We start from the raw sequence: 14442 nt of genomic DNA on the forward strand, positions 1-14442 counted from the left end.
CGACAGCCATGATGATGACTAACAGTGAAGCCGTTTGTAAGCCTTAGGGAACGCTTCGTAAATGATGCGTGCACATGCTTGGACACATACACACACCTGGTCTAGCAGAGTGACTGAGGATTGGAGGATCTGTTGCCATTTGCCCAGCTGGGCCTGGTGGAACTGTCTCTGGAGCTGCAACACCTGGGCCCACTCTCCTGCCGACTGGGGTAGAGGACTGGATGGAGAGAAAGAGGAGAGAGAGAAGAACAGTTAGTTCACATGCTAAAAATGCATCTTTGGTAGTAAGTAATATCCAATGAAAGTGCTGGTTTGTTCTTGAGCAACGGAAGAGAACAAATCATAGAACAAAACAGAACAGTGGGAATCAGAGGTGCATTCGGTTCTAGTTTAAATCTAGTTTTCAATCAAATAGAGAACAGGAAGCCTCCTGGGTGGCGCAGTGGTCGAAGGCACTGCATCGCAGTGCTAGCTGTGCCACCAGCTCCCAGGCGCGATCGGGAGGTCCATGGGACGACGCACAATTGGCCTAGCATCGTCCGGGTTAGGGAGGGTTTGGCCGGAAGGGATATCCTTGTCTCATCGCGCACTAGCGACTCCTGTGGCGGGCCGGGCGCAGTGCACGCTAACCAGGTCGCCAGGTGCTTCCTCCGACACATTGGTGCAGCTGGCTTCCGGGTTGGATGTGCGCTGTGTTAAGAAGCAGTGCGGCTTGGTGGGTTGTGTTTTGGAGGATGCATGTGTCATGACGTTGGCCTGGGGGGTAGGTTTATGACAGTCATAAATACCTCTTCCCCCCTTCTCCTCTCTCTACCCTACTGAGGTTACATTTGCAAAACCCTTGGTTAACAGAGATTCTGGGAACATCAGTATGTGGGGGAAAATGAACTATATTCTGATAATCCGACCAATGGAACATATGCGGTGGTACTTAATGAATATGATGTCAGTTCGGTTGTCATCTGAGACATTCTCCTCAATGATATGACATAACTCTGTGTAGACTTTCCACTGTAGAGTTTATCGGATTCACATGGAATTGTTGTTCAATTTAAATGTTTGAATATGAAATTATTTGTGATGAATTTGTTATGGGATGAAATGTGATTTTAGCTTAGTTCCGAGGATGTGAGGACGACGGTCCGATGTCAGAATGGTTCAGATAATAACTACAGAACGAAGCCACATCAGCGTTAGCTTGGTAGCGAATGGTATGAACTTTGAACTCTTATTCACTACAGAAGTGATACCTCCTAGCTGTTGAGTTAGCAACAGCAGATGCAAACAAGGGTTAGGAAGGAACAGACAGAATATCCCATCTATCACCCAACAATGTTACTACAACGTATGCAATTGACAACCAGAGACATTCTTCAAAGGACTCGGTTTGGCAACACGGCCTTCCATCTACCACCAACCTACCGAAGCGCAGCTCAGAGTAAATATTTATTGCATTTTCCTTTTCCAAATGGATGGTAATTTAGAATGCATAAGATACTGTATTTACGATAGCACAGCTTCTTCCCTTTGTTCCTCAGTCTTCCCGCTCTTTCACTCTAACCCAGCCCCTTTTCTTTTGTGTAACAAGCTGTCATATCTGTTCTGCCCGCTAGGGACGTTTTCCTTTATGACGTAATTTGTAATCAAGTTATGATTTAATTATGTGTATGTGTAATTCTTTGTGATTAGTTTGGTATTTAGTAAATAAATAATTAAACCCAATTTTGTATCGCTGATTCAAGCCAGGATTCGTGCAGATAACCAAGAATTTACAACTTTCAGATGAGACTGAATTAAGGTGAGGATTAATGTTGACTGCTATTGATGTAAAATATTACTAGGTCTTTAAGAGTTTATTCGGAAGATAACAGCTCAAAAATATTATTTTGTGGTGCCCGACTCTCTAGTTAATTACATTTACATGATTAGTTCAATCAGGTGATATTAATTACGGAGAAATTATTTTATAGAATAGCATAACATCACTTAATCTGGCATAGCCAAAGACACGACACATGGCTTTCGATCTTCGTCTCTCCCGAATCCGTACGGGAGTTGTAGCGATGAGGCAAGATAGTAACTACTAACAATTGGATACCATGAAATTGGGGAGAAAAAGGGGGGTAAAAAAAGAAGAAAAGAAAAGGAGAACAGGACAGTGTCCTCTGATGGGTAAGTAGTAATGGCTATAATATAAAGATGTATCCTGGTTTGGTTACCTGTCAGACAGAGAGAAGGAGTGCCACGTCTCCAGTGTGTGTGCAGCTCTCTCCAGAGAACACAGCTTGTAAAACAAGAGCATGTTGAGGGCCACCAACACCACCAGACTAGAGGAGAGAGAGAGGAGAGGTGATAAGACAAAACAGCATGGAACGAGAGAGAAAGAGTAAATGTATTGACGTTAGTATGGGCCAAAAACGGAAGGAGCGAGACTGGGTTATGAATAAAGGGAATATGAGAACTCGAGGAGGAATGGAAAAGTGGTTGCGCACCTCAAACTGTAACACAGCACAAAATGTTTTTGGACAACAAAGCATACTAGACCATCAAATGACAGCGCAGACGCCACAACGCCGAACAGTCATTCAACGAGACATTGACGATGTGACACCCAGTCTCTTATTATACTGTACCTGACACAGATCCTATGCACATGAAGCGATAGAGAGAGAGAGAGACAGTGGGAGGCTGTCAGTAAGCAGAGGAGATATTAATTTTCATTGACCCCCCCCCCCCCAAAACACTGACGACATGGACTACAGAAACAAAGAAACAAACATTCAGACTCATTTGTCACATACTGTGGTGATTACGGTAATGCTACAGGGATGAGAAGTCCCCAAAAACACTTTCACAATCACTCACAAAAGGTCCAATCCCAACTTGAGTTTAGTGTAGGTTATGTATTGATGTCAATAGGAGGATTGTGTGAAACGTATCTCAAGTATGGATTCATCCTAAAGCTCATACGCTGGACAAGATTAGGCCATTGATAATTCCCTTAGGGGAAACGATCAGTGTTTCTTTTCACACACGCCGAGAGGTCAGAACTCACATGAAGCTGACTATGAGCAGTATGGTAGAGATACTGTTGCCTCCGCCACGCGACCGCTCTCCGTGCTTGTACTGACCACCTGGTCAAAGGGAGAAACGCATTACTTCCTGCCAGAAGAGCCTGGATGCAGTTCCAAAATCACACCAGCAGATGTCAGAGTATAAAGCAAAGAGGAACACCAGTGGCATCTGACATTTAGCTGTATGACTCATCAGAAACCTGGAGACAAATAAGTTTGATTAACACATGAGGTAATCGTTGAACTCTGCTTGACAATCTTTTATATGGGTCTTATTTATCAGGTGTCAAACAGAAGAATATTAACTGATGCATCTCCTGACGCCACCACGACCCTGTTGACTCACCCGCCTCTCTCCGCTCCTCTCCTATTCCTCGGTCCCCGCGCTCTCCACCTCCCGCGCCACCTCCCTCTCTTTCCCGGTCCGCCAGGCGCCGGGAGCAGGTGCGTTTGCGTCGCCGCAGGGCCGGGGGTGTCTTGGCAGAGTCTGCCCCCACCACATCCCCAGAGGTCACCACTGACACCTCAGACTGGAGCAGGGTCTCCAGCTTACACACCTCACTCTCTGATAGGGAGGGAGAGAGAGACGGCGACAGAGAAACAGAGAGAGACAGAGAGAGGGAGGGAGAGAGACAGAGGGGGAGGGAGAGAGACAGAGGGAGGGAGAGAGACAGAGAGGGAGGGAGAGAGAAAGAGAGAGACAGAGAGGGGGGGAAGAGACAGAGAGGGGGGGAAGAGACAGAGAGGGGGAAGAGACAGAGAGGGGGGGAAGAGACAGAGAGGGGGGGAAGAGACAGAGAGGGGGGGAAGAGACAGAGGGGGGGAAGAGACAGAGAGGGGGGGGAAGAGACAGAGAGGGGGGGAAGAGACAGAGAGGGGGGGGAAGAGACAGAGAGGGGGGGAAGAGACAGAGGGGGGGAAGAGACAGAGAGGGGGAAGAGACAGAGAGGGGGGGAAGAGACAGAGAGGGGGGGAAGAGACAGAGAGGGGGGGAAGAGACAGAGAGGGGGGGAAGAGACAGAGAGGGGGGGGAAGAGACAGAGAGGGGGGGAAGAGACAGAGAGGGGGGGAAGAGACAGAGAGGGGGGGGAAGAGACAGAGAGGGGGGGGAAGAGACAGAGAGGGGGGGAAGAGACAGAGAGGGGGGGGAAGAGACAGAGAGGGGGGGGAAGAGACAGAGAGGGGGGGAAGAGACAGAGAGGGGGGGGAAGAGACAGAGAGGGGGGGGAAGAGACAGAGAGGGGGGGGAAGAGACAGAGAGGGGGGGAAGAGACAGAGAGGGGGGGGAAGAGACAGAGAGGGGGGGGAAGAGGAGGGAAGAGACAGAGAGGGAGGAGAGACAGAGAGGGAGGGAGAGAGACAGAGGGAGGGAGAGAGACAGAGAGGGAGGGAGGGAGAGAGAGAGACAGAGAGGGAGGGAGGGAGACAGAGAGGGAGGGAGGGAGAGAGAGAGACAGAGAGGGAGGGAGAGAGAGAGAGAGACAGAGAGAGAGAGAGAGAGACAGAGAGGGAGGGAGAGAGACAGAGAGGGAGGGAGAGAGACAGAGAGGGGGGAAGAGACAGAGAGGGGGGAAGAGACAGAGGGAGGGAGAGAGACAGAGAGGGAGGGAGAGAGACAGAGAGGGAGGGAGAGAGACAGAGGGAGGGAGAGACAGAGGGAGGGAGAGACAGAGGGAGGGAGAGACAGAGAGGGGGGGGAGAGACAGAGAGGGGGGGAGAGACAGAGAGGGGGGGAGAGACGGAGAGGGGGGGACAGAGACATAACCAGAAAGAGGTAAGCAATAAGAACACAGACACTACTTTATCCCGAGTAGGAGAATAAGACTACAATGTAAGTCAGTCTCACCCATGTGTCTGTAGTACTCCTCGATGCCACTCCAGGTGTTCTTCTCGATGAGCGCCTTCACCAGGCTCCACGGCTGCTTCTTGTAGCAGATATCTGACGACACCCTGCAGACACACAAGCAGCCACAACTCAGAGTCCATCACACTGTAACCAGTAAGCCATCCCTGAAGCACTCTGCATCACTAGACATAATGCACATACCTGGGATCCCCAACAGAATTAAATAGAACGTATTATATAACAGTATTATATGACATCTCTAAAGGGATCACACGGTTCACCAACGACAGAAGCTAGAAACGTATCATAATGAACACCGATCCGCCACTCGTGTGATGGCGCCGACAGACCTGGCAGTTCTGCTTCTAGCATTTCGCTACGCCCTCAATAGCAATCTGCTAAATATGTGTATGTGGCCAATAAATCCAATTTTGAGTAAAACTTGCACCTCTTAGAACAGTTTAAAAAGGACACTTCATCCATATCGGGTGTATTTTATGTGACGTAAGAACATAGTTCACCTGGTACATACAACATTTAGTAGGTTAGCACACAAAAAAAGTTGTTTCAAACAACTAAATGTTTCTATTGCCATTTGATCTGCACAGGAGACTCATACAGGCCTTCTTCAGTGTGCTGGGTGGTGAAAGTAGGTATATACCGGAGTCTGCTCTTGTTCTTGTTGATGGCGGTGAGGCAGTAGCGGTGCACGGTGTAGAAGTAGTCCTGGTAGGGGATGCCCGAGGTAATCACCTCCGAGTCCACCACGTAACACTCGCCCGGTGCACTGTTCTTAAACAGCGTCTGGATGGAGCGAGGGAAAGAAAGGTGTCAGCGTTAGCGAATGAACTACGGGGGTGTGTCTCGATCCTCAGAAGGCGAGTCAAGTCTTGTTCTCCAACTCAGTGGAGACTCCCAACTCCAACGTCTCCGTGCCGTGACCTAGATTTTGTGTTGTGTGAACCGGATATTCAAACCAGAACATGGGAGGACAATGGAGGCTGGTGTCACTTTAGAAATCGGAGGACAGGCTCATTGTAATGGCTGGAATTAAATGAATGGAACCCTATCAAACACATCAAATCTATATGTTTGATCCGGTTCCATTCAGTACAATGAGCCAGTCGTCTGATTTAACGTGACACCAGCTACCACTAATGTTGACCAAATGTTTTTTAAAACTGTAAAATCCAATGTGCTGACTGACTGACCTGAGTTTCCACTACGGGGGCGGTCTTGGGGCCCAGGGGGTTGTTGATGGCGATGGTGTAACTCAGGATCCGGTTGGTGTTCCCAGTGCAGCTGTCCTGCTGCCACTCGCGAACTGACAGGTCTGAGGGGGACAGAGAGAGAGGACAAGGAAAAGAATGAGGGAGGGAGTGAGTGTGTGTGAGGGAGAGCGAGAGAAAGTAAGTGAGAGAAATCAAGAGAAAGGAGGAGTGAGAGGACAGAATGAGAGGAAGACAGAGGGAGAAAAGCGAGAGGGACACAGCACCGCTTCACAGAGGGAAATGCACTAATTAAAGCCACACAATGTCCTCAAAAGCTGGCAGGGGCACAAACCAGGGAGGCCACCAACCAACTCCACGCCTCTATGGCAGCATCTAATAAACAACAACTTTAGGGAACTGTGCTAAGAACAACGAATATGCAGAGCCCTGTACTGCTTCTCTCAAAACAGACAATAGCATACATGTCAGGTGTTGAAGAAAAGAAAAGAGAGCGAGAGACAGATGGAGGAAGGTTAACACAGCGTAAACAAACACAGTGGACTGCTCATTAGCGCTACAACACACTGGCCTATGTCTGAGGAGAGGGGAAGGAAGGGGGCGGAGGGGGGAGACCCTGACCGCATCCCAAATGGCACCCTATTATTCATGTAGGGAATAGGCCAGGATGCCATTATTTGGGACAGCTCCAGTCTAAGCACTAGGAGGATAATAACAATCATTCCATCCCCGTACATGACGACAGCCATACTGCGTGGAGCAGCAGAGACGTCCTACAGATGAGCACCAGTGTATCAGGAGATAGTCGGTCGGGTGGAAGAGGTGGCAATGAGCGTCTCACACAGTAACACACAGGCCACATCCCAAGCGGCACCGCATTCCCTAAATAGAGCACCACGTTTGACCAGGGCCCTGGTCAAAGGAAATGCACTATATACGGAATAGGGTGCCATCTTGGACGCAGCCCTAAAGTTTACTGTACAAGCCCTGGAGGAGTGGACTTTAGGAAGGGCTGATCAGTCACATGGAATGAACTAAGCATTTAGCATCCTATCGTGTTGTAGCCTATCCATGTTTCTAGGCAGACTATCACTAGTACTGGGAAACAGTTGTGTGTACAGGAACAATGTACTCTAGGAACAACCTTTCTACTTAAAAAATGTAAGGAGATATTTGGAAAGGGAATGAAAACAGAATGAGCAGAAAGGGAGAGGGATCAAGAGGAACAAAAATGAGAACGTTGCAAATGCCAACCATGTGTAAGATCAACAAAGAGAGAGTGTGTGTGTGTGTGTGTGTCTCTGCGTATGTACAATGGCTTGCGAAAGTATTCACCCCCTTGGCATTTTTCCTATTTTGTTGCCTTACAACCTGGAATTAAAATAGATTTTGTTGAGGGTTTGTATCATTGGATTTACACCATTAAACACCATGCCTACCAATTTGAAGATGTCAAATATTTATTGTTTGTTTCATGATAAAAATAAGAAAACCTGAGCATAACTATTCACCCCCCCAAAGTCAATACTGCAATTACAGCTGCAAGTCTCTTGGGGTATGTCTCTATAAGCTTGGCACATCTAGCCACTGGGATTTTTGCCCATTCTTTAAGGCAAAACTGCTCCAGCTCCTTCAAGTTGGATGGGTTCTGCTGGTGTACAGCAATCTTTAAATCATCCCACAGATTCTCAATTGGATTGACGTCTGGGCTTTGACTAGGCCATTCCAAGACATTTAAATGTTTCCCTGTAAACCACCAGTGCTTCTTTAGCAGTATGCTTGGGGTCATTGTCCTGCTGGAAGGTGAACCCACGTCCCAGTCTCAAATCTCTGGAAGACAAAAGGGTTTCCCTCAAGAATTTACCTGTATTTAGCGCCATCTATCATTCGTTCAATTCTGACCAGTTTCCCAGTCCCTGCCGATGAAAAACATCCCCATAGCATGATGCTGCCACCACCATGCTTCACTGTGAGGAGGGTGTTCTCGGGGTGATGAGGTGTTGGCTTAAAGTGGTCCTATGGACAGCTCCTTCAGGGTCATCTTTGGTCTCTTCATTGCCTCTGATTAATGCCCTCCTTGCCTGGTCCGTAAGTTTTGGTGAGTGGCCCTCTCTTGGAAAATTTGCTGTGGTGCCATATTCTTTCCATTTATTAATAATAGATTTAAATGGTGCTCCGTGGGATGTTCAAAGTTTCTGATATTTTTTTATAACCCAACCCTGATCTGTACTTCTCCACAACTATGACCCTGACCTGTTTGGAGAACTCCTTGGTCTTTATGGTGCCACCCCTTGCTTAGTGGTGTTGCAGACTCTGGGCCCTTTCAGAACAGGTGTAAATATACTGAGATCATGTGACTTAGATTGCACACAGGTGGACTTTAATTTGACAAATTATGTGACTTCTGAAGGTAATTGGTTGCACCAGATCTTATTTAGGGGCTTCATTGAAAAGGGGGTGAATTCATATGCACGTGCCACTTTTCCATTTAGAATTCATTTGCAGTTTTGGAAACAAATAATTTAAAAAATTTCACTTCACCAATTTGGACTATTTTGTGTATGTCACATTACATGAAATCCAAATAAATTTAAATATGAAACAATATGAATGTGTATGTGAAGAACAGGTGTGAGAGTGTGTACACGTTTGCGCTGTACGGACCTGTGAAGTGCCGCTGGGAGAAGAGATGCTGGATGAAGTGTGTGTCTGCGGAGAAGAGCAGGTCATGCAGCTTGTCCACGCTCATGCGCACCGCCATGTTGATGTGCAGCCGGCCAGCCAGGTCCGCACAGAACGACTCCACCTCGTCTGGACGGGGACAGAGTTACACAGTCGTCACGACTATAGTCGAGATACCACAGGTGAGATCAAGTCTAATCATCAGAATTTCTATGATAGATTTTTTAAATGTTATATACCCCCAGGATTTGTTGCAACTGCATTGACAAACGGGGCCTAGATAAGCTGGCTTGCCAATCAACTTCAATTCCAGTGTCAGATGAAATGGCTTTTCAAGTCAATTAAATATAAAAACTTTCAGCGATAATGGGGAGGATAATGTCCTTTTTGTTGACGAGAGACACAGTTTAACACAGTTCTGTTTGAGCAGAAGAGAACTGTAAAAGACTCCCCACTTTACAGGCCTCAAAGTAAATACATTGTGGTTGCGAACACGAGCACAGTTCAGACTTCTGTAACGTGAACGTTGCACTTGATCGGTCAAATCAGTCACTATATATTGTTTTTCTGCTCCTAGTACTCTGTCATCTGCTAAGTGAATGCTGACGTCTCGAGTTTCTCTTGAGTTTTGCCTTTAATGCAGCAAGTAACAGTCTGTTCTCAGGAGAGTCCATGACTACAGTAATGTAGGTCCTACTAGACTACTATTATGGTATCAACAGGAAGGGAGTATTTGCAGTAGCTTCAACTGGCGTTCTCTTCTGCATCTTCTTACACTAATCTGAGAAAAAAGGATAGCTGAAAGCAGAGGAAACCAATCGCTTTCACCTGTCACCTTCTTTCAGATTAGTGGGAAGGAAGGAAAGGAGACGAGGAGAGAACCACCCTATGGACTATTAGAATTTCACCTTTGTGAAGTGTCTACAATCCCATGTTTCCCTCTCAAATCTCCCACGTCTGCATCAGATTAAAATGTATTTTCTATGTTTGCCTAAACGTAAATGTTTTTCCATGAAACTACTCTCCTGTGGGCTCCAGGAACTCACCCTCTTCCTGTGTGTCTGAGGAGTTGCTGGGGTCAGTGGGCAGCTCGTCGTCGTTGGTGAGCTGGTCCAATGAGGAGAGGTTTCCCAGGCTGGTGGCAGACGGGGGCATCATGTGATTGGCAGACTCCAACAGGAAGTCCCCGTCCTCCTCCACATACTAGGAAATGGCATGCGAGGGGAGAGAAAGGGGTAGTTAGTTACCACACGCCGTGAGGTCATTATGGCAGAAACACACACTAACACAACAATCCCAACACCCTCACATAACTGAGGAGCCTTGGAGGACTAGTACAACCTCAAAGCCTCTCTACTCTGCCCTGGTCAGACAACAACACTGGCTCTTTTAGGCACAGCATGGGCCACGTCCCAAATAACACCCTATTCCCTATATAGTGCACTACTTTTGACCAGGGCCATAGCACCCTATTCCCTGTAGTACACTATATAGGGAAGAGGGTGCCATTTGGAACACAGCATTAACATTACATCCGGGTGGCCGTTTAGAGCCAACAAGCGACTCTGATCTACTGGGGTATATGTATCCTATCAAGATCAACCACGGAACTATCTCCAAAGTCAGTTCAAAGTTATATACACACACCACACGCCCCCCCCACCCCACCCCGCCTCCCGATGCCCTGGGTCATATTCACTTAAGACAAAGTTTTGAAACATTTTACCCTAATGAATATGACCCTGTAGTTCCCTGGCATGAAATCAAATAAAACTCACGAAAGAGGCAGCAGCTGAGGCGGGGGCAGACAAGGAGGCGGTGTGTGTGGTGGAGGGAAGGGAGCTCTGGGAGCTGGGCGGGCTGGGGTCCGGGGGGTCAAGGGAGGGGCTGCCGGGGATGTCTACGGGGATGTCTACGGGCAGACAGGTGGATGAGGAGGGAGGAGAGGAGCCCAGACCACCGCTGGCTAGGAGGGGGCCACTGGGGAACAAGGCTGCCATGGAGGAGGGCGAGCTGCCCAGAGAAGCTATGGCCCCCAAGGAGCTGAGGTCCAACAGGTCAGAGACAGAGACCGACTCTTCCACTGGCCTGAGATGTGGTGGGGGGATGGAAGGAGGGGTTGAACGATACACAAAGAGACAGAAAGAGAGACAGAGAGAGATGAAGGGGACAGAAAAAGGGCAGTACAGGGGAAAGAGGGCGAAAACGAGAGAGAGAATGAAGGACGGGAAGACAGAGGAGAAAAAGGAGAAAGAAACAGCATGATTAACAATTCACAATCCCAGGAGTGGCTTTTAATTGAAGGGATCGATAATCCAGAGACATCAAAGTTAACGGACGAGAGTTCTAATTTAATGGACAACGTCAAACTAAATGGTTGCGTGGACAGGCTGCATGACCTGCTCTTCTCCGCAGACTCATACACTTCAGACTTTTTCTCACACACAGCGAACATATACACTCACAGTAGACCGTTAATGTGCTCGTCGGTGGGGGAGACATAGTCATCATCTTCACTGGTGAGGCCCAGCTCAGTGCCGTAACACTGATGGACGATGTGCCACAGCTCCTTTGGGGACAGAGGCTGAGGGGAAACAGACATTAACCATCTCAATAACTTCTTGAATTTTCCTCTTGTAGGACATTAAAACGCCAATCAATAAATCAATCATTCAGTAACCGATAGTTTTGGTCAGTGTTTTATGCATTTTGGGTCCAGTTGCATTATGTTATATTTCATCACTGAATAGTTATATTATCCAATAAACGACATAAATAATATTGTTTGCCCGCCCCTCTCAGTATTTGGAAGTGCCTTTGTTCCGGCACGGTGATCTATATGCCCATTTAATGTCACACTGGCAGGAGTGTGAGAGCTGGAGGTGGGAGGAGGTGGGTACCTTGTCCATCAGTGCGTTCTGCCACAGTCTGAACATCATCATGTAGCTGCGGTCCCTCGCCCCGAAAGACGTGAAGAAGTGCTGGATGAAACGACAGCGAGAGAGAAAGAGAGCAAGCAAAGAGGAAAACAAATACAGTGAACGATGGAATGATAGTGGTCATTGCTATTGATTTGGCTTGTCAAAAACAATGACAGAAATAGTTCATTTTACCATGATAAAAAAAAAAAGAAGTTGTTTGACAGTCAAGCATTGGAAGCATCTAAACCAGTGGTTCTCAACTGTTTTTGCCTTGGGACCCAAATATGACAATTGAGTCGTGACCCAATATAATGGAATGTTGATCATTACATTTTGTAATGTTGTATTGTAGCTGCCTTTTTGGGCAGGTTTCACTTGCTAAATAGACTCTCTCAATTGTGGTATTAAAAGGAAGTACACACAGCCATATTAACTGAGAAAACATTTACCAATTGAAGAAAATAAGCCATTTAATTTTAGACCACCAATTCAGGAGTGGGGTGTAATAAATGATCAGACTCAGAACATAACATTATTGGACTGGTTTTGATGTCAATGAAAAGTAACACATACCAGTGTTTAAAATAGAAAAAAAACACCATCATTAAGAATTCTTAATGATCAATTACAATGTCATGTCAGGTTGTCAGGTTACACAACCTTGACTTCTTTTTTTTTTTTTTAAAGGTGTACATTTTTAACTAGATCACTAAAATGTAATATGAAAATCTGAATGAATTAACAATAATAATTAACATAGTGAACAATAAGTAATTAACCTGTTTATTTAGTGTGTGTGTGTGTGTGTGTAGGTGTGGCCTATCAGTGGGAAAGCTGGGGGTGTTTCTTTAGTTTGATAAGTTAATTTATTATTGAAATCTGGGGTGATGGTTGACAAGGCAACTCGGAGGTCATGCTGGCTGTCCAGTTTTTTTCTGATTTTAGTTTGTTTTCAGCACTGCCATTGCAGAGAAGCCACTTTCAGACTGATCGGTACCTTGATTCTGATTGCATGACAAGTGAGAGCAGGATACTCTACCATTACGCTCACCAGAACTGTCATTTCCGGGAAGCGCATGCTCAGTCCACGATCAAATGACAGCTCCACCAGCTGGCATCTCCGTTGCTTGGCAACGTGATGTTTCCCATCTCCACTCGATAGGGGTCCCCGTATCCAGTCATCTTGTCTCCTGTTCTCCTCCGGGAAGTTGTCGCAAAACTTTCCCTGCAGCTTGACAAGATGCTATTAAACGGTGTGTCGCCGTGCGGTTTGTTGATCGGATTCTGAATCTTGAAATCAGCATTGGGAAACATGTTCATCCCTCCCGTTAGAAACATGATTTGCCAAAACGGCACGCTTCATCTTGAAGGCTTCCACTTCGTCCCCCTGTACAAATCGATTGTGCCTCCTCCCTTGCATTGACACATTGAGAAAATTCAGATAAAAAATATCCACCAGGTAGGCAACCTGCGCGAGCGTTTCCTCACAATCGGAAAGTTCGGGCAGAGGGGACTTGTTTACCAAAAGAAACGCAGCAATCTCTGCTCGAAGCTCATAAAAGCGACCCAACACTTTACACCTGGAAAGCCAGCAGACCTCTGCATGATAAAGCACCTGATGGTTCTCCCTCCCCATATCCCTGCAGAAAGCCTGAAACACCTGCTTCTCCTAGAACTCTTTTTGATATAGTTGACACGCATGATCACATCCTGGAGTGTGGCGTGGAGCTCAGGCACCATGTCCTTCGCTGCCAACGCCTCCCTATGTAGGAAGCAGTGGTTTCACGTCACACTCTGTGCTCTCTCCACGATCCACTTTGCTACCCCGGAGTGCTTTCCCGATAGCAGCTGCCCCATCAGTGGTCACACCGACGCACCCATCCCAGGCCAGTCCCACGGAGCCCAAGTGCATATCCATTGTGTTAAAGACAGGCTTTGCAGTGTTGGTGGTGGGCCAATCAGCACTTAAAAAGAACTGCTCCTAAAAGTTATTATCCCAGGCGTGTCTGACATAGACCATTAGAATTGCATGTTGAGCCAAATCTGTAGATTCATCAAGCTACAGGGCGTAATGGCCATTTGGATTTCTGCCGTATTATGCCCTCAGACATGTCCTGGATTCTCCTGTCATTGGATAGGGGTGTGGTTTTCAAGTTGGTTGGCGGCAAACTCTCCCAAGATTTCAGTGCACATCTCAATCGCAGCAGGGAGTATGAGATCCTCTGCGCTGGTGTGGGATTCTTTGTACTTAGCAATGCGCTGGGCCTCAAGGAATGATGCGAAGTGCCTTTTCTTGTACCGTGCATAGGTGCTTCAATTATTCTTGTGAGGACTCCAGATATTTCCTTCTTTTTTTGTTTTTAAGTCAGCCATCTTATCTTTGTCTTGGATGCTTGGTGTCCAGATCCAATTTCATTTTGGAGGGGTTTCAAGCTCTCATTAGCTAACAGCTCGTTGCATAGGACGCACTGCGGTCCACACTCACCCTGCCTGTCTTATATGTAAAACCATATTTGATGGGGGAGGTTTTTTCTCTTCTTGACAGGGACCAGGTTGTCTGCCTTGGTGTTCATATGGGATGCAGCAATGGATGAAGAGGGAGCTGCACGTTTTAAAAACTTGTCCATGATTTTACTCTGATGGCTAGCCGACATGAGTTAAATGACAGTTAACTATGCACATGTGCAAGG

General features: G+C 46.9%; 1 protein-coding gene across 5 annotated transcripts in view; it reads right to left on the reverse strand.

Annotated features, from left to right (window-relative positions):
• LOC109902109 (protein Aster-A) overlaps positions 1-14442 on the reverse strand; it is a 36142-nt gene that overhangs the window by 2641 nt on the left and 19059 nt on the right. For 4 of the 5 annotated variants that reach the window (XM_031786656.1, XM_031786659.1, XM_031786657.1 and 1 more), the window contains 13 exons: positions 11732-11812; positions 11297-11415; positions 10610-10919; positions 9878-10034; positions 8814-8960; positions 6132-6253; positions 5582-5724; positions 4921-5024; positions 3421-3639; positions 3056-3134; positions 2634-2645; positions 2220-2327; positions 97-217 (listed from right to left, as the gene is read on the reverse strand). In XM_031786656.1, coding sequence (XP_031642516.1) covers positions 97-217; positions 2220-2327; positions 2634-2645; positions 3056-3134; positions 3421-3639; positions 4921-5024; positions 5582-5724; positions 6132-6253; positions 8814-8960; positions 9878-10034; positions 10610-10919; positions 11297-11415; positions 11732-11812 — 1722 coding nt within the window. The remainder of the gene's footprint in view (positions 1-96; positions 218-2219; positions 2328-2633; positions 2646-3055; positions 3135-3420; positions 3640-4920; positions 5025-5581; positions 5725-6131; positions 6254-8813; positions 8961-9877; positions 10035-10609; positions 10920-11296; positions 11416-11731; positions 11813-14442) is intronic. The other variant, XM_020498193.2, reaches the window with a different exon arrangement.

Source organism: Oncorhynchus kisutch, linkage group LG13, assembly GCF_002021735.2.
Source record: "Oncorhynchus kisutch isolate 150728-3 linkage group LG13, Okis_V2, whole genome shotgun sequence".
Classification (NCBI taxonomy): domain Eukaryota; kingdom Metazoa; phylum Chordata; class Actinopteri; order Salmoniformes; family Salmonidae; genus Oncorhynchus; species Oncorhynchus kisutch.